The sequence below is a fragment of the Rhyacophila brunnea genome, unplaced genomic scaffold (assembly GCF_057557595.1).
Source record: "Rhyacophila brunnea isolate RB1 unplaced genomic scaffold, BYU_Rbru_1.0 scaffold_18, whole genome shotgun sequence".
In the NCBI taxonomy this organism is placed as follows: domain Eukaryota; kingdom Metazoa; phylum Arthropoda; class Insecta; order Trichoptera; family Rhyacophilidae; genus Rhyacophila; species Rhyacophila brunnea.
Window position 1 is genome coordinate 34,346,471 of NW_028232837.1, and position 27,006 is coordinate 34,373,476.

Sequence of the window (27,006 nt, forward strand, 5' to 3'; positions counted from 1 at the left end):
AAGTATTATGTAATATTGTAATTATGCAATATTAAGTTATTCTATAGTATAAATGTGTAAATACAAAAAATATGAAGTATATAGGTACAAGGAAGTACACCGGATGAGTTAAGCAGACCCTATTTTAAGAATTTATAAAATAACGTCCACCTATACTCATTCTCACGTAGATGGAATATATCAACATCCGAAGCAATTTGGTTGAACAGAGTTATTGCTCTACCAATTGGCATCACCAATAGCAGGTTAGTTCTGCTGCTCGGGAGAACAAACAACTGATGCTCCCGATTTCTAAGATAGTTATCAGGGACACACAAGTCAATATTACCAAGAATGGCAGAGTTCTCATTCACACCACGTATTAGTCGAAAAAAATACGTGGCCAAATATTAATATCTTCTAGCACTTAAACTACAGTATGTTAGCATACCTAAGAGAAAGTCAGTTGGATAAAGCCACGGATAGTATCCATATAACCTCAAATAAAGGAGTCTCAAAAATTTCTCTTGAACTCGCTCCACCATAAGGTCATATTTCAACTGATGCGGGGCCCAAACAATCGACCCACTCTCAATCCGGCTTCTCACTAAGGAATTATAAAGAATTTTTAATACAGTAACATCCGAAAAGACCCAGGAAGTACGCAAGACGAAGCCCAACATTTGTAGCGCCTTTTTACAAATGATAGCTATATGACCACTAAATGACAGCTTACTGTCAAACGTAATGCCAAGATCCCTTACAGATGGTATTCGCGAAAGAACTCTGCCATTCATCGAATATTGGAAAAATAATACTCGCGAGGCTCTGGTAAATGATAAAATATTGCATTTTTCAATATTGAAGTCCAGTTTGTTACGCCTGCCCCAATCTAATATATTGTCTATATCAAGTTGGAGTTGACGACAATCGTCCAAGGTGACAACTTCCATGAAGAGTTTCAGGTCATCAGCGAACATAACAAGATATAACGATACAACAGGTGCGATCTAAAAATAATTGGTTAAACTGTTCAAATATAGAAGCAGATTTTCGAACAATATTCTTATCATTAATAACTAGTTTTTTTATTCAACAAATAATTCACAAGATTTAAGAATGTAGCATTCTAATTATTGAACATACATAATTTTGAAAACACTTCTGAGAAAACATTTTATAACCAATAGAAAAAATCTTTTTGAAACAAGTAGACACCCCACCCCGCAGGAATAGAACCTGTATCTCTCGAGTATCGTACCCACGCACATAGTCCACTATGCTAAAAGAGTCATACTTAATTACGACAAATTTTGACTATTGGCCTTTTAATACTCACTGAAGCGATACAAAAGCCGATCGCCAAATTGAGCTTCTATTTGGCGATCGGCTTTTGTATTTTAAATTAAAATAAGTATTATTTTTTTTAATTACTAACTCACGTCACGGGTCACTCCAAGATTTTTTGTTTGTAACTTACTTGAACTTGTTAATAGTAATAATTATTGTCGTAATAAAGTATGACTCCTTTAGCATAGTAGACTATGTGCGTGGGCGCGATACCAGATAGAGGCAGGTTCGATTCCTGTGGGGTGTCTTACTTTTTTCAAAAAAGATTTTTTCTATTGGTTATAATATACTTTCTCAGAAGTGTTTTCAAAATTATTTATATTTAATATTATTATTTTTATTCGCTGGTTTCAAATCCTGGAATACGGTATAGTCGTTTCAATCAGACTTTTATACTCTGTCTTTTCATCCGCTTTATTCTCCAGTATGTTACTAATAGCGGTCGTATGTCTCTCTGTAGGCCATGAAGCCATCGAAATCTTTCTTTTCCCGCACTCTATTTTCCTATAAAAAGTGAGACACCGCCACTGTTTAAAATAATCTGAATAGTTTTTTCCTATTTTGTATTGTAAGTAAAATATTAGTTTTTATATTTTAAATTCATAATTTGTGAGAAGCTTCAATTAGACAAAATATATTTAAAAAATGAATTTTCCTGCAAATGTCACATTCACAAGCCCAAAGTATTGATTTAAACTTTCACAAGTTCTACGCAATGCCAGCAATCTGAATTATTAAATTAATGATTTCGTATTAAATATTCATGTCACAAAAAGATAAAATCGGTGAGTTATGAAACATATTACTAGAAGAGTTTTTGTCGTTTGCCTAAAAATAGTGAAATGAGACTTTGTTGTATTTGCTTCTAATAACTTCATTATTTGAGTTTGATATGCCAAAAGGACGTAAAGATAATAATAAATAGATAATGAAATATTTTCATGAGATTTACAGATTACTTTGTGGTTAATCATAATAATTCAAAAAAATGGGTTATCCAAGACCTGAACAAAAACGATGCATAAAAGTGCGAGTGAGAAAGTATTCGGCACGCTAATAATCTCTGCGATACGCGCTAGAGTAAGATTAAAGGTTTACAGATGTGTAGAAGATTTTGTTGTCAGCGTAGCCGCCAAATCTTAGTTTTTTTCTTAACTAAGCGTCGATAACCTGCAAGCGCGTGTAGCTAAAATTGATATTTTTTGTGTTAAACATAAACTCAGTGGTAAATATTTTTAGTTAATTAAGTAGAAAAGATGGTTCTGTGTGCTGTATTAAAATGTGGTAGCCGTACTAATAAGCAAGAAGATGGTATTACGTTTCATAGGTAAGTTGATACATGTTCGTGATAATTTATTTGTATATTATTATATATTTTAATATCAAGTGACCGTGTTTCTTTAAAATAACATAAATTATGGATATTTTTACCCAATGGTTGCATTTTGACCGCTTAAAAATACTATATCACGTAAAAAAATAGAAAAATATATTTTAATTCTGAGCGTCTAGTGCGAGCACTTTGGACGAGCACTAGCAAAATAGTTTATGGTCTCGAACATTTGTATATAAATGCGTTCGCTCGCCCACAAACCAAACGCACGGCACGCAGCTTCATTTAGAAATGCAATGGGTGGCGTGGCGTCTAGATGTATCTATAGTCTAAGGGGTTATCATTTTTGGTATTCACCACATATACTTACTTAAATATTTTTGAACATACATAATTTTGAAAAACACTTCTAATATATTATAACCAATGGTCGGAAATGATCTTTTCTAACAATTTTCCGAAAATAAGAAGTTTGGATATCGGCTTGTAATTAGTAATGACGCTTTTGTCCCCACTTTTAAATATTGGAGTAATTAATGGTTTCTTCCATACATCAGGAAAACATCCGCTTTTAACAGAAAAGTTAAATAAAATTGATAATAGGGAGGCCAATTCTTCTCCACAAGAAGCAATCAAAATGGGAGGAATACGATCAGAACCGGCGCCTTTATTTATGTCTATGTTTTTGATATATGAAAGAACTGATGACGGAGTGAATATTATTGAATTAATTATCATAGTGCTAACATCTTGCAAAACAGGTGTTTGTAAGGATGACGGAATAAATACAGATTTAAAATAGTCATTGAATAAATTACATATAGATTTGCCATCCGAAACAATTTTTTCATCAAGGAGCATTTCACCGGGAATATTGGACCCATTGGATTTGGATTTAACGAATGACCAAAAAGATTTTGAGTTTCGCTTAATCGATTTATCTGCCCGTAAGATGAAGTCTTCATAACATTTTTTAGCAAGGCGTTTTTGCCTTTTTCTCAAAATGACAAATGTATCGTAATCTATGGGACTACTTTACTTTTTCCATTTCTTATGATACTTTAGTTTTTCATTTATAACTTTTATTAGGGGTTTGGAAAACCAGGGAGGATAACGATGAATTGGAGTCATGCATTTTTTCGGTACGTTAGTATCAATTAACTCCCAAAGTTTAGCATAGAAACAAGCCGAGGCTTCTTCCATATTCATGTTTGGTAACATAATAGTTTCCCAAGATACTGCAGAGAGATCCTTTTTGAGTTTGGTATAATCGCAATTTTTAAATAAATATGTCTCGCGAACAGCCGCTTGTAACGTTTTCGTTTTGGTTATACTAAAATTAATAATAAGGGATTTATGATGTGCGTCTTCTGGAGTAAGGGGTGTAATGCACGAGGTAACCACGCAGTTACTAATGTCAGAAATTACAAGATCAAGAATACGATTATTAATATTACAATTAGAGTTAAATTGATGCATGTTCGTGAAGGATAAAAAATCAGTTAAACTGGTACAAAACGGATCAATGTTGTAATCAGGGTGGAGATAGTTGACGTCATCAGATATGTCCAGTCTAAATTTGGAAGATTATAATCTCCTACCATAATAAAAACTTCATCAGTATGAGAATGATATATGGTAGAGCTTTTTTCCAAGTGCGCGCTAAGATTGGTTTTAAAATCGGTTCCGCGTGGATGGTAGGAACAACATAGATTTATACTTTTAGCGAGACTTTCAGTCTTCAGGGTGACCCAAAAATCCTCAGCACTACTATTCCATTGAGGCTGAAGGGATGCACTGAATTCCAATTTCACTCCAATTAATACACCACCACCCATTTTTTTCCCAACTGATTTATAATCGCGATCTCGGCGAAAAATGTTATACCTAAAGTCAATTAGTTCGTGATCCCTAATTTCGTCCAAAAGCCAAGTTTCAGTAAGACAAATTATATCATAGTCGCAGTTAAGGACACTATTTAAAAAGTCGTGCGTCTTCGTGCGGACTCCACGTACGTTTTGATAATAAATTTGGATATCAGAGCCTGAGATAACTTAAGTAATAAATAGTTAAATAAAAATATATCGTTGCACCAATAAAGTTAATTACACAAAATAATATGATATTCCTCGGTATCTCAAGATTAATAAAAAGTGAAATGCTTACGAAGGTGAGTTTCATTGTATAGTTTATTTCATTTTCCCTAATTCTTCCTCTTTTGCTATACAAATAGCCGGGGAGGTATCGTTTTTCCTTGTGAAAATTCGACCATTTCTGACCCAGGTATAAGTAAACCCCAGATCTTTTGCCTTGGTTTTAGTAAGTTTTAGCAGTATTTTGTTTTGTTTAGTCAGATGTTCGTTAATGTACACTGGGAGTGATGATCCTGGGATGCCGATATCGGCAGAATGTAGCATTTTTTCGCCGGATTTAGATTTTCGCGCTCCCGATATTATTTCAGCTTTCATATCCCTACGGCAAAGCCTTAATATAATTGGGTTGGGTCTGTTCAGAACAAGCGTGAATTGCTTAATTCTTGAGACATAATCGACATCGTTGGGAGGAATGGCTACTCCGATTTTGGCCCCTAGCATAGAGACAATTTTACGGAGGTCTTCGTCTTTTCTTTCTGGAATTCCAATTATCTCCACATTAAGGAGACGATCCCACTGAGCATTTTTGTTATTTTCTTCTTGAAGGTCATTTAATTTAATTTTGACCGCTTCTAAATGGGTTTCTAAATTGTTTATTTTGTTAATTTTGTTTTCAAGTTCTTTAAACTTCTTTTTATGTCTAAAATTTCTTTTTTTAGATCTTTAAATTCCAAGATATCAATTTGAATGCCCTTAACTACATTAAATATGTCAGTCAAACTGGGATTATCATGTGATTTCTGTGAACCGACGACCGATTTAGCAGGGGTATTAGTGGCGTCACACTTACTGCAGCTAGCGCACTTCCATTTTGATCGGGTGCTGGAGGTCATTTTTTTGAACGTTGAAGCAGGTAATCCGATACAATGATGATGGAAGGATAATTTGCAAGTACTGCATTCCAAGTCAGCTGTAGCTCCGGTCGTCAACGCGCAGTTTAAAATAGCACACGGCATCGCGAGTATTATTAATTAGTATTAATAATTTACGAATTTAACCGTTTTGTCATCGTTTATGTATAGGTAAGTACCTTGATAGGTCTTTCTTCCTATAAAGTGAATAAGTGTTTTCTAATTAAGTATATATATATTTGCTTACTTATTTAATACTTTAGATAGGTACCTAGGCATATTTAATTCAATACAATCATTACGAATAGGTACAAGTATTTTTAAGTGCGTGTAAAACGAGTGATAAGTATACGTAATTAATCATAGTTACTGAAGTTTTTCAAAATAATCGTAGAAATATTTATTGAAAACTTGAGTTGAATTCAATTGAATTAGGTAGATACGTTGGTGTCTGCTTAAAATTTATCATTTTTCACCTAAAATATGTAAAGCATCATGAAATGTGTTCAGCAAAAGATTTCTACCTAGTACTCGGGTAGGTATTTTTTTGTTAACGATAAAAATATATAATAATGGCATGTTTGGAATAATATGTCTTGCTACGAAATATAAATAAATTGACAGGATATTTTCGTACATTAATTGATAAAAACAGGTAATGGGATGTTGGGCATAGAAAATGGGATAATGTTTTTTCGGTAAAGGATATTTTTAATGGAAAAAGATTGAGGGGCAATTAGGATTTAAAATATTCTGTGAATTAAAGAATCATTGCCATTTTTGATTTATTTATTTTATTTATTTATTATTAAAATATAAATATATAGATAATTTTTGTTAGAGACAATAATTTTAAAATACTTTACCGTACAAATAAAGAAGGTTTAAAAATCAATAATTTAAATTAAATAATTAAAATATCATTACATATACATAACATTAATAAATTAACAACATTTAAAGTATTAATTATTATTGATCTTTACATCTCACATTTTTTCCACTAAAAATTCCCAACCCGTTAACTCAATTATGACATGGAATTATTTTTTAAGAAAAAGTAGTTTCAGAAAAAATTCTTGCAATTAATAATTTCATTCATTGAGAACGTACCATCAAAATTGGACAGATATCACAAAGTGGCCAAAAGCTCCTAAACTAAAAAAAATGACGGTCACTAAATCGAATTTAGTTTGTTGAGAATGCCTTGGGCTAAAGAGCAAGAACTATAAAAAGTATTAAATAATATAGTGACGCCGTTCTTCAATATTAGATCGACAATGACTTTTGATGATCATAGGAAGAAGAAGAAAAATAGAAAGAGAGAAATATATCGCTCCTCGTATAGCCAAATCAAAGAATGAAATATTATATTATTTGAAACGATCGCTCTTTAAATCAGGTACATAGTGAAACAACACTACAAGACGGACACACTTGCATAATATAATATAATCAAAATAATAAAAAAACAAACAAAAGTTTATTGATAAAAGATGTACATTATTATATATATGTATATATTTTTTTACATCAATATTTATTGTGACCACTGAAAACAAGCGTTGGTGACTTATATATTTGGAGTTTTCAAAAAAAAATCTGATAATAAGATTTATTTATTTCATGTACAAATTGGCTTTAATAATTTTAACAAAAACTACATGTTTAGCATATCCAGGCTGCCCAGTTCCAAGAAGGCAGTCCATATTTACTAAGCCGTGCTACCAACGGTAATTCGTATTTGGCTTATTTTCGGGTTTCTCTACATATAGACTGCTTAACATATTGTAAACTTGTACGCTATTTTTGTACTTTTAATTTAATAAACGCCGTTCTCCGTTAGACGATATATGATTACTGCCTCCGCCCTTTATATCGCACCCTGAAAGTAGATGATGCGTCCAGGCCTAAACATTTGCAGGATACTTAGATTAACAATAAAACCAGAAGGAATTTGAGGATACTTCTTGAAATTTTGATATATAGGTGGGTACCTAGTAATTATTTTATGTAAATAATACATCAATGCTCGCAGTATCATATTATTCAAAGGCGTGTTCTATCTTTCTACCAATATCTATGTTTTTATACTCATATATACTATGCATATACCGTAGCTTAACAATCATTAGTTGCCCTTTAATAGTGTGCTGAGAGTATTCCAGGGGCAACCTCTCAAGACCTTTGTAGCGTGCACTAGCGTGTGTGATTTTTATTCTGATTTAAGACGCTGCAAATTTTTTGACAACTGAAAATTCTTCTTCGAAGAAACTAAGTGGCAATGCGTGATGGTTCTAATTAAAGGTCAGACCTACTGAGGAAACTTCGAGAGCATATGAAGTAGAAGCTGCTAGAGTTATTCATCGACTGCACTATATATATATATTTTTAGAATAGTCAATTTTATTATTTTGTGACACACCAATGTGTCGCGATACAATGGTTGAAAATGACTGCATTAAGGACACATTATATAAGATAAAATTAAAGGAGAAAAAATACTTACGGACAAATATGTTGGACATCAGAGTAGCAGGCAGACAGAATACGATGACAAGTATATCAGCAACTGCCAGATTGACGATAAAAAAGTTCGTAACCGTCCTCATCCTCGGGGATCGGAAGACCACAGCGATAACGAAGCAATTTCCTACCAGGCCAACAGCAAACACTATCAGGTATGCGACACAATATACAGCGGTCATCGCCGAGTTATGCCTATAGTAGAAATCGGGCCCTAGACCGCCATTGGTAGCATTTGTACTAGCGTTGAAAAGAACACTAGGTCTTGTCACAGTCAGGTCTGTGATGGTGTTTATCGCTGTGTTTAGAAACCCGGCGTTATTTTGAATATTTATATTCTTCATTTCTGGGCTATAATTGCTGTTCACCATTTCAATTATTGAATTTGATAAAATGTCCACAAAATTACTAGCAGTCTCTTTATACATTTTTTCAGTTACACTCGTATTGTATTGAGTTTTAAAATGATGTCTCGTCTTGTAGTATGGAATTTCTGACGTGGGTGTTGACTGAAATAATGGAGTCGCCCTTCGTCTGGATTCAAAGTCTAAGTCTTCATTGTCTGGAAGACGGAGAGATGCCATTTGTAGTGGTTCTTGAGCATCAAAATCCATTAGACTTGGATATAGCTGGGTTTCTATCGGAGACATTTATATATCAATCTTATTCCTTCATTTTCACTTCATTTTCAATTTCAAAATTTTAATAATTTATTATTTAAATGTTTTTTGCTTTCGCCAAAATACTATTTATTTAAAAAAATATCCACATTGATTACACATAAATAATTGTAAATAGACATTCAATTAAAAAGTTTGATAATATTTTTTTTAATTAGGAATTTTAATTCTTTTGAAACTAGAATTATTTATTTTGGTTATTGATAGAATATACCATTGATAATGTGTTTATTTTAATATGTTTAGTCAGTTTGAACGTCAAACATTTGAGAACATCTATGGTAAATTATTTTTTATTATTATTTAGTTATTTTAATATTACAACACCAAACAGTAAGTAATAATTATTAGAAAATAATCGTTGAAAGAGTTAGTCAGTTCTAAAATGTTCAAAAAACTTTGCAAAAGTTCAGCAACAAAATATTACGATTCACAATACCGAAATAAACATGGAACTTAGTAAAGTTTATAGCAATTTACCACACATAAAGTTTTTAAGCAATAATTGAAGTTTACAAACATTGAAAACTAACCTAATGATTATTATATTAATATGTTAATTATTTTAATATGAAAAGCACATTTTTAGCAATGCAAGTTTTTCCTCGGTCGCGTGTAGCGTCGGGGAAATCGCGGCGCTAAGTGAAGAACGGTATAGTAAAAGCTCGCCGGTCGACTCTCGAATGCTTTACTGCGCAGGTCTACACTACCGGATACAATGCAACGGGAGCTTTGCGAAAAAGCTCAACTTTCTCAACTGTACTGTGTTGGCGGGAGGCAATTATATCATTTAAGGAACGAACGTGGATGTTGCATGCACACAAAACTCAATTAAAACTCGCTCATGATACTCTGAAATATATTTAAAAGCCAATATTCATGATGGAATTTACCTTATAATTAACACAGTTAAAAGTTTGCCTACCTCCAACCATTACTAAGAACAGATCAACACTGTATATTAGAACTGTATATAGTTCCAACAAACAGTTTCAGATATTAGTCATTATGGTAAAGATCATTCTAAAGATTTGTAGGAGAGTTTAAACTGCAAAATCAGAAGAGGTACCTCAGTAAACCTCAAATAATATTCAGCACAACGTCATCAAGAAACAGCAGTAAACAAAAATTTAAGATTGATATTCCATATATATTTCTATGGGATTCTTAATATTTATTTGCAGCACAAAATATGAAATAGATACTGGTTGGGCCGATTGTGGTGGCCGTCATCCTTATTCCCCACCTACTCAAACCCCTTATTTATTATTATCACAAGACCAGACCACGAACACTTACGGGTCATAAGACGAACATGATTGCGAATAATAGTGAGTTTGCTCAAGACAACTGGTGCGTGTTGGCCTGTTATCGCTAAACCACAGTTTATTGATTAATTCAATAATTATTATACAGACTGATTTAAGAGTTAGCTCAAGTGATACCAAAAAAGCGGTCGCGTTGCGGGCTTCTGCTAGCTTAGCCCTCGTTAACTACCAAGTGAGTCGTATGTTTACCCTTCGTTGTGCTAAATCTGATACGGTTTCAGCGAATGTCGCATCTATCATCCATCGTGAACTTTTTATCATCATTCATCAACCTCACATATTATCATTCATCAGCAGTGTACCGTCAAATGCCGCGCACCGGGTAGCCCAACAAACAATACCGCGCGAGTGATAGTGCAACCAGACTACGGAGCCATCATCAACATCATAAAAGGTCAGTGTTTGATATCCTGTTAATCCCCCCCCACCCCAGATTCAAAATCCACCTCCATCACCTTAAAATTACAGTTCACTGCTAAAAGCGCCACCAGTTATATTTTCTAAAGGTTTTTTGTTTCTACGCTTCATATATTCGAAATACTTACATCTTTAAAAAAATATCAAATGAGTGAATATTTTTAATCAATGTTTAATTTTTTTTATAAAATATTAAAATATTGTTAGTCATCATATGAATTTATGATCAAATAATTATAAGATAAAAAAACTTTTTATATACAACATTTTTAAATTCTCTGTTGAACCATATAAACTTGACTTAACTAGCTTAAACGCTCAAAAAAATTGTACTTGATAGAAATAATACTGAAATGTTGTTTTACGGATTTCTTCCGAAATAACTTTTCATACAAAACAGAAATAACTGAAAATGAAAAATGCATTGGCATCATGTTCTGGTATATTCTAAAAGTTTCAAATGTCTAGCTAGTCGGGAAGTTAGTTAAAAACCGATTGCAAGATTTTTACCGGACAAAGAACCACCGGACAAATAAGAAAACGAGCTAAGAAAAACGTTTTAAATTAGATAAGTGCTATATTTTTCCAACGCAAAATGGACACAACATGATACAAACAAGAATCAGCGACTGAAAGTTTTAAAGCTAAGATTTTATCAACAGCTACTATTAAATCCGTGCGTCAGTAAAGTCATTAATATGGTAATCTTTAGTAATAAGTGCTAAAAATACTTTGATTACATAAGAAGTGCTTGATTTTAGGGTTGTTCGTATATAAGGGATGTATCGTATGAAGCATTAGTAACGTAAAGTTTTTTTTATCTAGTGCCAATTTAGTAGAATGTCATTTTATTCTTTCCCATTGTCGCTAACCATACTTCTTACTTATTCAGCTATCCAGAATTTCCCGCCAAAGTATGTAGAGATAATATGAATTTGGTTGTTTGGTTGTTATACTAAGCTAACTGCTGTATTTATTAGTATGGTGCACATGCGATACTTCATTTAGGAATGTCAAATTGTCCAGTTTATCAAGAAAAATGACTCAGCATTTTTAATAAAATATTTTTAAGACCAGTAAGTAGTACCATTCAAAGATGTAGATATTTAGGCTATACTTCAGCTGAGGCATGGTCTAAATAGAACGTTACTACGCGATGTGCAGATTGTGTAAACGACGCGTGACGAACAAAACATAATTTGTCATATAAAAATTCAACATGCGTCCATTTAATGTTATATTTATTGTTATATAAGTAATAATAATAATAATATATTCATTGACATGTTTTCTTTTTCGAGTAAATGCGTAACGTTTTTTAGTCATCTTTACACGATTTAAGAATATATTCTTCCGACGCCATCACAAAACAAATTGACATGCTCACAGGTCGACTATTGCTCTCCGATTGGCAACGAGTGCGAAATTACGTTCCACCTATTGTTGAAAATTATTTGCCGTTTTACTGAAGTATGCTCTAAACAGAAATTTATTACAACATTAAAAATTTATATGAATATTCTATCGTAGAACTTTACAGATTAGAAAGCTTTAAATCTATCTACGGATAAAATTAAATTGCGGAAATATCACGAATTTAGTAGCTTGATAGTATATATAAATATTTGTGAGCGTCGAAAGTCTTCATTTGGAAAAAGAGAGTGGAATATCAATGGAAATTCAAAAACAAGTCGTGGGCTATCATTACCTTTTCGCACAAGAGAAAATAATAATAAAAATGAAGTTTATAGTTTCATAGCGCCTGTGTATTTTAGTGTATTTTAAACTATTGCGATAATAACCTGTTTATACATAAAAGTGCTGACTGTCTCGCCAATCTCATTCTTCAGACGTTAGTATTTGTATGCTGCTATTTGAAAGGTTGGGAAAATTGATAAACATCAAAAATGTTTCGTGCGTTGTACCTAGTTAATTTTTTTACGGTCAACTGTATGCATGCATGCGATCTTCCTACTTGCACGATAATGTGTTATACGTGCATTTTCTTATTATGGCCGCGATAATACGTACTGTCAGCAGTAAATTCATGTACGTGCAAACGGTGTATTAGACTATTAGATGTGTATAAGAGAAAATTCTCCTAAGATTAACAAACACAAAATACTCGGAAAAGATGTTGTTCATGGATTCAACATACAATGGATACGACTGGGGGTAAATGGTGATGGCATTGTTTCAATGAGACTGATTTTTACCTTCAATTATTGGAAAAAACCCTGTGAGAAGAAGAATAGTAATTAGTTTTTTTTTTACTTAATTGATGCTGTCATATCATCCCTAGAGCATAATGTGCAGGATCGTGCCATTTTACTCTAGTCTGGCGATTAGTAATTGAAAATTTTTCCGTATTAATCTTGCAGCGGAAAGAACTCTCTTGAAACATTGGTCCACTACGGTGGAATTAGTAGAATTTAACAATAAGGTTTAAAAATAAGTTTAATATACTGTAGGTGCGGAGTTTAAATTGATGTTTGATAAAATTGTTTACAAATCAATGGTGGACTTTTAGGCACTTAAATAGTATCTTCAAAAATAGTTCAAAGTGAATAAATAAATTATATCTAATTAGAACTTGATAATAGACATCGCGCTAAACCAAATGCGCCCATGCCACTGCTCGTCAATACCGACTGAATAAACTCGCCTAGACAAAACAGTCCGCAAAAATATATTATTATAAAACAAGTGCTTTTTTGATTGTTTGAATTGCGTCTCGATAGAAATTTACATACTCAAGTGTAGTTTGAGATTTAATCCGTTGCTTCTGTTAGTAGAGTAATAAATTAAAATCATCGTATTTTAACGCTTAGTTAATGCCTTTGTATGGTAGTATTTCTAATTTAGAATATTTAAAAAGGTTGTCACACAATATTGAAATTTAATTTTAAATAATTCATATTTTTTTATATCTTTATTCGTATGTTTTTTATTTGTGTATCTAAAATAAAATATTACCTATGTAAAAATAAAAAATTGTCTCATTTATAAATTGTTTTGGCGGCAATGTCTGAGTGGTTTTGGTTCGGGCGGTTTTCTCGGGACCCCGAATCATAGAGTATTACAGCACGGTATGGAAAAGTGCATGCTACGTAAAATGCGTTAGGATAATTATGAAATAACTGTTTAAGAAAAAGAAAATTGGTATGCAAAGTAATAGAGATTGACAAAACATTAACAATGGTTACATCATATAAAAAACTGAACAAATTTAGTCAATCGGTGGTACCCAAAAGGTTAAATCTATTGAAATGCAGACCTAAAGTCACCAAGTTGAAGACGTTATTATTACGTTTTGAAAAAGTTTGTGGTATCACAATGTAATGTATGTAATCGAGAAGAATGGAAACAAGAAAGGCCTTCATACAACAGTATACAGATCCGGGGTAATGATGATGAAAGCTTCTGAATATCTTGAATTCTGCCTTTTACTGTAATCCTGCCTTACTGGAAGGTATTATTTTTGATATAATAATTTATAGTTCACCTTTTCTACCCACCTTTACGCCTCCACAATTTTCATATAACAGTTCTCAGAATTTTATCATAGACATAATTAGCCAGGCATATTATATTTTCAAGTTTTCTTTTGTCTTGTTTTCAACTGAAGGAAATTTCGAAGAAGTTCTATTATTTCTGAGTATTTAACAATGATTACAAAAAATCTTTAAAAATTTAGGGATGTTTTTTTTTAATTTGTGAAATTTAATTATATAATGTAGAGGCGATATGACAGCGAGTCGTAGTCAAAGCCTCGGTAAAATCACAAAAAAAATTATGTAATGTATAATAATTAAGTGCCTCTGATAAATAAATGATGTTATCATAATAAAATAAAGCACATATTATATCAATTTAAACGGTATGTTTTGATTTATTGATGGAGGAATAACGTGTAAAACCTAATTAAATCACTTTCATGTCTCAAAATAGAATGACCGAACTTTTCGTACCAATCTCCATAGAAATTCAAATGAATGAAAATTAATTCGATTTAGCATTCTATTAAAAGGTAATATTAACATAGCTTTTGATAAGTTTGAAAATTTATTGGTGTTTTTGTGATTTTTATAATTTTGCATATCTGCGGTATCAATTAAAGTGCCCGCTTAATTTAAGGTAAAACTAGAAAATATACGCCTTTAAATATTATATATTAAGTAACTGATATTTTAAAAGAGTATAAAAAATGACAATACACATCTAGAAAACAAAACAAAAAGGAATAATTCAAAGGTAAACTTACTGTTGTCACATAAGCATTTGTTTCGATTTATTAGTATTTTACTTTATAATAATATGGTTATTTTTATCATTGTATTGTAGATATTTTTTTAAAAAGTCGTTGAGTTTTTTGTTTCTTTATATTTTTAATATTGTTTTATGTTTATTTAAAATATATATATACATTCCACATCTTTATGATAGAACTAGCCTATATTTTGAATTATAAATATGTTTTAAACGATTTTATTACATACTTAAAATGAAAGTAAATAAATTGAACTTTTTAAATACACTCCCTAAGACAATACGTTCACTTTTAAATTATTAAATATATAATGTATGTATTAGTTAGTGTTTAATAAATTTATGGCTTTATATAACGAGAGAGAATAATATATTTTCCTATATTGGTTTAGCCAAATAACAATTATCACAATGGTGAGCACTACAACCCAATAAGAGTCTAAACTACATCCAGTCAATAGAATACATTGTATATTTAAATATAGATTTTTGGGTAGTTGCTACATAGTCTTCCTAACGGAGCTGTGTAAATTCACATAATTGATGGTTAACATGTTCATCCCATATGACCTCCGAATACTATTCTAAATATAATTTTAATTTCAACTATATTACCTTATAATTAACTATTTCTTTTATTCAACGAATAATTCACAAGATTTAAGAATATACCATTCTGATTATTGAACATACATAATTTTGAAAAACACTCTGAAATAATATATTATAACCAATAGAATGTGAATTATTCGTTGAATAAAAGAAATAACTAATTATAAATTATTAACAAGTTTAAGTAAGTTACATCATAAAAAATATTGGAGAAATCCACGATGTCGGTTAGTAATTGAAGTAATAGGTATCTACTTTGATTTAATAAAACAAAAACCGATTGCTAAAGTAGCTTGATTTCGAAGAACGCTGATGAGTAGGTATTGAAAAGGCCAATAGTTAAAATTTGTCGCCATTAGTACGTCGCCTTGTAGCATAGAAGTAAATGCAACGGACCGGGCGTAAACCCAGAAGATGCAGGGTTCGATTCCCTGTCGGGGTGGCTTACTTTTTTCAAAAAGATTTTTTCTATTGATTATAATATATTTTCTCAGAAAGTGTTTTTCAAAATTATGTATACATTACTTTAGTCTAGTCTTATATTTGTTGTTAAAAACCAGAATTCCAACGCATTGGTCAGTATAACAATATGTGTGGTCAAATTAGAAATCCATATAACCAAGTTATTCGAAGGCTCTATCTGCAAAGCTCTCAACACAACTGACAGTGCTTATTATTGGTCGACCCATTGAAAACATAGATATAGCATTTGGTGGACAGAGAGGTATATTTTTTTAAGTAAATAATTTGAAACAGCCTCAAAAACATTATACTGTAACCCAGATGAGAGCATTTGAGGTATTAATGTAAATACCATATTAATATTATACTATTATGAAGTAATAATATAGGTAATAATCCGTGAATAATAGGATAAAATCACGTAAAAAATATTTTATTATATTATATTTAATAAAAATATGGAATTCTTTATTTTGTAATTAATAAAAAAAATATTTAATTCAAAAGTATATATATTTGTTTACAATTCACAAATCCTTCGATGAGAAATCATTCAATATAACTTCGACAGTATAAGTCGTATTTATTTCTATAACAGTATTTGAGTAGGTACATATTTTTTAGCAACCCCATTAACTAAAAGTGCTTCGGGCCCGACAGAGATTTTTTTATTTCAAATTGGTCCAATCGATAAAATTGCGTTCGTCTAACTATGCAGTCTGGTGCTAAATTCACCGGAAAATGTAGACTATTTCTTGTAAAATGCGAGTCTGCATTGAACAACACGAGAAAGGTGATCTCTTGCATTTTACATACAGAATAGTAACAGGGTATTTGAATTATGAATAGAAAATTAACACTAATGTATAAAAATATACACGGCTTTAATCAACCTCATAAATAATATAAGATATATATTAGAAAACATCATAAAAAAGTCAGTAGAATTTAAATTAACACTAATAATTATAAATTATTGTCCAGGTTAATGCTTGTATCCATTAAACTTGTGGTCAATCTATGATTCATTTTAAATTATTTATAATAACAGGAAGGTATTTAAAATCCCGATAAGTAAATGTAATGCTACTAGGTATGGATCTTATGCATAAAATGACTTATTTAAATAAATCGGATTGTTTAAACAAATAAAGAATTAAAACCAATAACAAATTCATAAAAATAAGCGGATTTTTTTCTGATAGAGAAACAATGAAAGAAAAGTCATTTTTTCCCGACCATGTCCGATCCTAATAGGATCAAAATAATATGGGCCTCCACAGAGTAGAGGTTTGGATTAACAGATTTTTGTTTTTTACGAGAAATGGACATCAGCTACTTGCTCAACCTATTAGGTCCATACCATGACTCACACACAAATTGAAAAACAATATATGTACTTGCCAGACTCAGAATTCGAACCTGGGACCTACGGCGTGATAGTCCAACGCTTAAGCCGCGCGGCCACCGTGGTAACAGTAATAGTCGACGTAAAATAACTACGTTTTGTATATAATGATAATAGTAAATATAGTTTTGGACAAACTAAAATAATATTGGGTTAAGATTATATACGCAAATACGAATTAAAAATAAGTGAGTAATATGCAACCATTAAATAGATAAATCAATGAAAAATCTTGTAAAAAATATTAACCAATACTGAGTGGGGGGGGGGTTTCAATATTATATGTAAAATAATTTTGTGAATTCTTTATACACAATTAAAATACCGATAAAGTAACGAGGTATTCAATTATTTAAAGTATATAAAAACTATTAATTAATAAAAAATCAATTTATATCAGTGCACTGAAGCGGAGGTCGGAGCAGGAGCAGTGGAGCAATAAGGTTTTACCTGAAGCACCAAACATTAATTGTTGTAGTGCTCCACTGCTCCGGATGTGTTTTTTATTATTCAATTTTCGTCCTAACATCCAATGAAAATAATATTATATTTGACACTTTGCTACACTGGAATTATTTTAAATACATCAGCACTACAAAGTGATAAATAACCTCATTTTTTTGACAAAAGAAGCAAATTAATAATGAAAGACGATTTGTTGGCGGTAATTTTGCTTAATAGAATAATCAATAATAAAAAGGACAAACAAGAAACCTTATTTTAAATCTACTTATTTTTTAATATTTGTATAAATATAATACCTTTTTACTCGGAACGGAGCAGACCCTGATGCGGAGCTGGGGTAAGTATTAGGTCCCGGAGCGGAGCAACTTTAAAAAGGATCCGCTCCAACTCTCTGATTTATAATGTGTAGTTTTCATACTTTAACCTTAATACTTTAAAAAGCAACATTGCTATGTTATTGAGTGGGTCGGAAAAATGTCATGTATGGATCTCAATTTGATAGTTTGATATGATTTCGACATTCAATGCATCAAAACTTTGTAATTTCAAATATAAAAACTGATATGGGTGTAAGTAATATGGTTAGTAGCTTGAGTTAGGAGTTTTTTTTTTAAATTTTAATTATGGCGTCATTGTACCTATACATTAATAACAAACTGAAAAAACTTTTCGAAAAAATCTTGCGTTATTTGGTCATATAGGATGTAAAATAGTATAATAAAGGGTTTTATCCAAACGAAGAGAACCTACTTAAGGGCGCTCTTTGACTTTATTACTGACACATGAATGCTAAGAGAGATGTAGCCAATTCTCTATGACTCACAATAATTGTTAGAAAGGTTGTTCGATGGTTAGATTATCCAAGTTACGATCGTAAGTCACGTAATCTCAAAGAAGACTTTCATCGAAGAATGTAAGTGTTTAGTAAACCAGATATTTGGAAATATTTTTGACAGCTGTCTGTCGCTAGGTTGACTTTCCTTTTAATTGAAATTGTTTTAGGTGTGTTTGGTTTACCCTTTACGTAGTCATATAATAATAATATATACCGTTTTATGGAAGGCATTAATATTTGATTCGAAAATACCCTGTACCCAAAACATTAGCGTAGCATCCCTTCGGTCTACAAAATCGATTCAAGACATACCAGGCACTAAGTGGAGTGAATTTTAAGTTAAAACACGCGTTCGGCACTGCCAAATGAATATTTCACTGGAATATGAGAGAGGCAATGTTTTTATGTGTCTAAATGGACACTAGCTTTTATCGAGAACCATATTTCTTTCCAGCTTTAAGCTCATTTCTTAGGCGAGCTTTTAAATATTTCGTTCTGGTATATTTTGGATTTCTTAGCGCTTAGCTTGAAAACGAGTTCCTTTCAAATAAAAAAGAACGACTTAAACCATAGTACTTATTTTAGTAATTCATTTAAATTTAAAAAAATATATATCATATTGTGACGGCTTTAAATAATTATTTATCATTACTCAAATTTTCTCGTAAAATAAAATTTATATAATCTTCTATTTTTAAAGTAAATTTCGAAGTTGTTCATTTGATAATATCACCAGGACACCAGGATAATTTGACGACTATCAGCTTGAAGCCTGTAACTTTGAAACGCAATATACGTATATTACAATAATTTGTAATACCGAACAGCCAAAATAAGTTTAATAATATTATATAGTAAGAAAAAAGTAAAATAATACTTTCTTTCATTAGAAGAGTATACTGAAAATTTGAGATTATAATATTATTAAACTTTTTACAGTGAATAGCTGTAAGTCATTATTCATATCATTAATAGAGATTGAAACAATATATTTTATTTTACCTGTATTATTCCACCGTGCAGATTATGAGAAATATTTCAAACAATGTTTATCAATTTTTGACGGAGACTTGAAGCTTTCGAGATGTGGCTGTATAGGCGCATCCTCAAAATTCCTTGGACTGACCGGGTGACAAATGTTGAAGTTCTCAATCGAAGTATCAAAACCAGGAAACTACAGTACCTCGGCCACATTATGAGAGGACAAAAATACAGCATTCCCCAACTTGACATTCAAGGAAAGATCAATGGGAAGCGTAGCAGAGGACGGCGCCGCATTTCGTGGCTTAAGAACCTACGTGATTGGTACGAGTGCAGCTCCACTGAACTGTTCCGGGTAGCAGACGACAAAGATAAGATTGCCTTGATGGTGGCCGACCTCCGCTAAGGGATGGCACAATAAGAAGAAGAAGAAATAAAAAAATATAGCTTTCCATAATTTTCAATATATTTATTATTCATAATAAATTAAAAATACCATATTTTATTATCCATGTAGGTTTTTATTAATATTATGACAATAACATATTGATATTAATTTACAACTCATTTTAATGGTAATATTCTTAAAAGCTATATATTTACATGTAACAAAGAATAACAAGATATTTATATACATTAACTATTAATGTATATAAACTATAATATTTTTGTTGGCTCCTCAAATATAAAGAAATATTTCTTTCACAAAATAGGTATTTGGAAAAAGTTTTGTTATTCTTTCTATTAAGTATAACATAATATAATTATTTGTTATTATATATAAATTTATTTTGTAACAAATTTATTTAAGATACAGTATTTTCAGTCAAATAATTTCGGCTATACACATATATATTGTTAAATAAATGAACTGAATAATACTCATTCAAATTTTAATTAAATATAATTAGTTATATCATATTTTTATCATTTTATATTTTGTAACTGGTATACATAAAGATATTGGATTATATCAGATTTGGTTAGAACAAATACATGTTAAACTAATTTATTATTTACAATAATTATTGAAACAGTTTGTAAATATATAAAAAAAATACCATAAAAATAATGTTTGTTTTAATTGTAATTTATTTTTACTACTAAGTAACAAGTAACTAATTACTATAATTATTAAGATTCAACAAGAAAATATTTCAAATGGTTTTTAGTTATCAATCAAAGGTAAAATTGATATAAGGGTAATTCAATTTTTATTTGGTTAGTGGTACGTATCTAATGGTTTGTAAATGATATTTATTTTGTAGTATAATATTTGGATATACTGATCTTATTACAAAATATTATGGTATAAAAATTCATATGAGTTATACTAATGTATAGTAAATTTCTCTTGTAAATAAAGTATCATTTTTTATAATAATATCAAAACGGTACACATTTACATAAAATGTTTCATATTTTGATAACATATGATAAAAAACATTGTCATCATTTTGTTGCAATTAATTGAATGTGTACTGTAAAAATACATTGTAAAATATTGCATTAAATCACATGGTTATTAATATTGCACTGTATATATCATCCACAAAATATATTTATATTTAATTGATGAGATATGTAGAAGAGGGGCGTAAGTGGAAAAACATAGTTTTGAAAAAATCGGTAAGGCACAACAATATATTTTTATTTACAACGTTTTTCTTAGCTCGTATTCTTATTTGTCCATGGTTGTTTGGCCAGTACGAATCTTGCAATCGATTTTTAACTAACTTCCGACTAGCTAGACATTCGAAACTTTTAGAATATAACAAAACACGATGCCAATGCATTAATACTCTTAGTCATCTTTAAGTAGAATTGAATTTATTTTTAGTTAATTCTGTTTTGTATGTTATTTTATTTAGATATTTCGACACCATTATTGGTTGCTAGGGGATCTGGGGTCCTAGCAACTAAATTATTAATATATACGTGCGTTACTATGGAAATCAATATGAAATTTCAGTATTATTTCTATCAAGTAAAAATTTTTTTGATCGTTTAAGCTAATCAAGTCAAGTTTATATAATTCAACAAAAAATTTAAAAACGTTGTATATAAAAAGTTCTTTTTATCGTGTAATTATTTATTTTTAAAACTAGTGACACATGACGTAGTCATCAGATTGATTTTTTATTACAATGTAAATAAGAAATCTAAAATTATAAAACACTGTTACACTTGTTTTAATTCTATTAAGACCGCTCTTTCACCCATTCCCACAATTTAAAAAAATATTAAGCTCTGACTTATTTGGTTTCTAAATAAATATGATAATTTTGAATATGTAAGTAAATTGTGGTAATACTAAAAGGTTTATGCATCAGTTGAAAACGCATTTTCGTTTGGTTAAACTTTCAAAATTAGAACGTGGAATAAATGATTATAGTTTTACATTTTTTTATAATATTAATTGACAATACATGAAAAGCTGAGGATTAAAATGATACAAAAATGGTTAACAAGTTAAGTAAATCGAATGTAAGTTATTCTAAATATTACTGTAAATTCTATTGGTTTTAATATTCTGTAAATTAGAGCTATTTATTAAAAATGATCCATTTATCATTATTATTATCGAATTAAACAGTATTGATATTTATATATAATTGTGTTTAGTATTTAAAAGGGTAAAAATAAAAGAAACGACATTAATATTAGAAATGTTCAAAAAAAAATGATAAAGTAGTTATAATGTTTGAATCAATTTTTACTTATAAAAATGAATATGGTGACGTGAAAACTATTCATGACAAATATTGGACTCTTAGACTCATGTATCAAATAGTATTATTATTAGAAAAATCCAATTTATAGTCTATTCATACACTAAAATCGTATGTAGTTTTGAAGCGTGTGCCATACTAAACTTATGATTTCTGATCATATAAATATATTTTCAATAAGTACCTATGTAAGTGTAAATATATAATGGTATAAGAATGGACACGGTAAATGCTTATATAAATAGATAGTGCAAATATAATATATCCATAAACAGAAATCATGAGTTTAGTACGGCATACGATTCAAAACCACACGTGGTATCAGTTTATGGATTTTAATTTTATTTGAAAATAAGACCTCAGTAGGTCTATTCTATACTTATCGACCGCTAAAGTGATAAATATTATTAAACTTAGGGTAGGGCTTGTATCAAAGTATTAGCACTTATTGTGACAATTAAAATAAATTGGTTGTAATTGTTGCAATAAGTGGCTATATTAACAGCACCTCTCTTGGCTGTGATAAAATTTAGAGCGAGATAGATTTAGACGGCTAACTTATTGTAACAATAATTATAATACCTAAATACAAATATTGTAATACACACTATCACTTTATTACTTTAGTGGTCGATAGTTGCCTTGTGTATAGATTATACCAAAATATATAGAATTGATGTTAATATGATATTGAAATAATTGAAAATGATGAAAATATTGATGTTAAATTCACAAACGTAGATATTATTTAGGTACTTCAAATAGTTTATCGGTAAACTTGTGTTCATTCAACCTTCAGCTCCTCAAATTTTTTAGAAAACTTATCAAAATACCTCAGTACATATTTTAATATTATAATATAATGTAATATTAGAGATTATCATGGTAAATTTATTAAAGATGTTGATACATGGTAGTAATTCACTATTTTTTTTTTAAATAAGGATAATTTCACACGTTCACTGGGGCATTATGATACAGATAACGATCCCCTATTACACTCTTTACATTTATTAGTAACCCAAAGGCACATAAAAGCATCTTTTAAGAGCTGTTAGCCGTACATACATGTATCCCCCGATAAAACGGGAAGGCATATTTCACATGGGACGCGCAATGACCAATCCCTCACTTCCTTGCCCCCTCATAATGGCGTCCGCGGCTGGCATAGCAACACAAATTCCCGCCAATTACTCAATTAAAGCAGTTCAGATTTATTTTTATTAATATTATTGCCTCATCTTTTAACAGCAAAACGGGAACAATTCAGTAAATATTTCATATCACGTCATAGCGTTAATGTACATTTATCATTGTAATACATTTATCTAACTAGGACATTGTGAAGAATATTTTTTCTGTCGGGGGGAATGGTTTAGTTTTAGTATGTATAATATATTAAATTATTTTAAGTAAATTTTGACATATCAACTGTGTTTAGGAAAAAGGGCGTAAACCTCGGTTTTTTCGAAAAGCTTTATTAGATATTAACAATATATACAACTAAATACTCGTTCTGTAAAAAGGAAGTAAGCCGCAAATGCTTAATTATTATCTAAATTCAGGTTTTAATTGAGCTGTAATTAAGTTTAAGTTTAAGGAAAAAAGCATTTACACTCAATTTTAATAACTTTTCTGTAAGAACTTCTTTTATTATTGTTAGATCAAAAAGATATCAAAATACCAAATCATCAATCATCATGCACCCAATGTATATGCCTATTTAAAAAAAATATTAAACCAAAATCATTCAAAAAAACGTTTCTTTGCTTCTCCTGTAAATTTTGTTCTATGAAAGTTACGCCCTTTTTCCTAAACACGGTCGATATATTAGTATACCAAAAGTGTCAGGCCGATATTCCCATTCGCGTCGGACATTTTAATTAATATTTAATTACCACATTTAAATAACATGCTAATTATATCTAATGACCACCTGATGAGCAACGCACCAGTTGCATTGGACGCAGCAAATGGATTCGCCATCCATTGACTGAAGCCGTATGCGGTTTAGAATCGTGTGCTATACTTAACATATTATGATTTCTGTTCATGAAAATACATTTTCACAAAGTATATTATAAAATTCTGATCGTATTCATTTATACCATACACTTACAAACTTTTTTTTCGACCATGTCCGATCCTAATAAGATTATATGGGCCTCCAAAAAGTTTTTAACAGAAATGAATTTCACGATGTTATAGGCCACGGCCATCGTGTGAATATATTTTCATGAACAGAAATCATAAGATTAGTATGGCACACGGTTCTAAACCGTATACGGTTTCAGTCTATGGATGGCCTCTAGGTTACGTTTGGGTGCTTTCATTTATCTAAAATTGTCACTGGTTACTACAAGGTTGAAACTTGTATAAATTTTTTATGTTATATAATATTTAGTATCTTGATTCGTTAATAAATAAAATTATTCATTTGATTTTTCTGCCATTGTGATTGTTGGCTATTATTGACGCCAATTTCAAATTTTAACATTTGATCATTCACATCTATTTATGTATGCGAAAAAAGTACAGTAGTAAAATATATAGTAGTATTTGATTTCTTATTATAATTTAATCATTTACATTTAAACTGACATGATTTAATATTAAAAAAAAAACGAAAATATATTATAAGTTCATTTTACATGGGACGTGCAATGACCAGTCTATCACTTCCTTGACGTCTCATAATGGCAGCCGCGGCTGGCGTGGCAACAAAAACAGCTTGCTGATTACTCAATTCAAGTAATTTAGAATTATTTTTATTAATATTATGATTACTAGTTCTTTTCATTTCAAATCTCGCTGTCTCCTTTTTCGCTGTATCCTCTATATCGCCTTGATCGTAGTCCACCATCGGTTCAATGAGCGAGCCACCATTTTGATTATGGTAGCTGTTTGCGCCACTTTTAAATTGTGAATTTTGATTCTGCGCATGCGTGTGGCTATGCGCAGGAAGTACTATTGGATTCAAATTATTATTAGATCTTCTAATAATTCCATTCTGAACATTAAATTGTTCTGTTTTGTGCGTGATTCTTGGGGAACCCTGTGTCAAATCATCCGATATAGATGCGTTAACATTGAAGACGGCCATTTTGTTTTTTCGCTTGGAATGGTTCATTTTGTGGTTCTGTTTTTTAATTATCGAAGAGTGTAGACTAAAAGGCTCTTTGAATGGCTCTCTCTGTCTTATGTTGTGTTTCAGAGATCTTCTAGTAAGCCTCTCTTTGTGAGACGATTTTAAGGAATCCTCGTAACTGCCACTGAAACAAGAGACACTATTAAGCTGGGTTAGATATTATAAAAAAATATACTTTTATCTGTTACTCAAAGCCAGCGTATTGTATGTAAGAATTTTGAAGAAATTAATTTAGCTCAGTTTATTTTTAACCTAAAGTGTCACATCTTTCAGAGCCAATACACTTTTTGAATTTATTCATAACGCGAGTCTGAAAATTTATATACCTAAGTACATGAACGGATTGTAAAATATTATTAAAATTTTTTTCGAAACAGTTATTTTTGGACATACGATATACTGAATTTTAAGCTACAGATATAATTTTATGAAATTCAAAAAAATATAAAAAAATGAAACCCCTAAAATTTGATAATATTGATGAGTTAGTGCACGTTAGAGGAAATGTATATTGGTTTATTAAAACAAAAACAAATAATTCTACAATAATTCAATAATAAATTACTTGTAGTAAACCATATATTTTTTGTGTTTCAGGCACGGTTGGTTATAACGTTAGTTTCAGCTCAATACATTTGGAAACATTGAACTTTTTTTATCATTTAATATTTTTTTAATGGATTTAAATTTTGTACTATTCCACTTGAGTCGTTTTTTGCGACCAGGGTTTCGCCTTTTGGCATCTTCGGGAACTATGTACACTCACCAAAAGGCAAATATCGGTCGGGCCCCATAACGCGACTCAAATGGAATTGTACAAAACTTAAATCAATTAGAATTTAAATTCAAATTCCATCAATTGTCGGTCGACAGTATTAATGTAATACTTTTTTGATAGTCATGAAGTTTTAAATATTTTTGTTTTAATAATACTCGTGGGGGTTTTTTAAATTGGTAATTACATATTGTTTGAAATTAATTAATTATACCAATATTAATTATACGGCGTATATTATTTAAGTATTTAAATACGACAATATTTTCTCAAACACTGGAAGCAGTATAAAGATTTTATATAAGCAGGTATTTTGTGAATAATGAATGACTCAATTATGGTAAAAATTAAACATACAATATCTGTGCACTAGGCCATCGTTATTGTTAACTGGGAAGGTATTTAAAATTTTAAACAATTTAGAATGATTTATCAGTAGCGTACCTATTAATTTAGGAAGTAATTATAAAGTTGTTTTAAATAGGTATTAAAGTTTAAAAGAAAATTAATCACGTGCAAGGTTACAGAACGCAGTTAGCCAGTTATTCCTTGTGTGTTCGTGATGTAAAAAATATAATAAATTAACTGATAAAAAGGTTTTTATAGTGCAATGTATTTAAGCGTGAAAAATAAATCTTTTGTAATTTTCCGAGCTTTGTTAAATTTTACATAATCGTATTATTTACACAATCAGAATGATAA

General features: G+C 30.5%; 2 protein-coding genes across 2 annotated transcripts in view; both read right to left on the minus strand.

Annotated features, from left to right (window-relative positions):
- The window catches only part of LOC147073460 (neuropeptide SIFamide receptor-like), a 334,521-nt gene extending 325,858 nt beyond the window's left edge, over positions 1-8,663 (minus strand). The window contains exon 1 of the mRNA XM_085945363.1: positions 8,176-8,663. Within this exon, the coding sequence (XP_085801489.1) occupies positions 8,176-8,620 (445 nt within the window). The 5' untranslated portion in view covers positions 8,621-8,663. The remainder of the gene's footprint in view (positions 1-8,175) is intronic.
- A 16,876-nt stretch (positions 8,664-25,539) lies between these two features.
- Positions 25,540-27,006, minus strand: part of Cad89D (cadherin 89D) — a 194,530-nt gene continuing 193,063 nt past the window's right edge. Inside the window, exon 23 of the mRNA XM_085945290.1 lies at positions 25,540-25,653. The gene's annotated coding sequence lies outside the window, so the exon portion shown is untranslated. The remainder of the gene's footprint in view (positions 25,654-27,006) is intronic.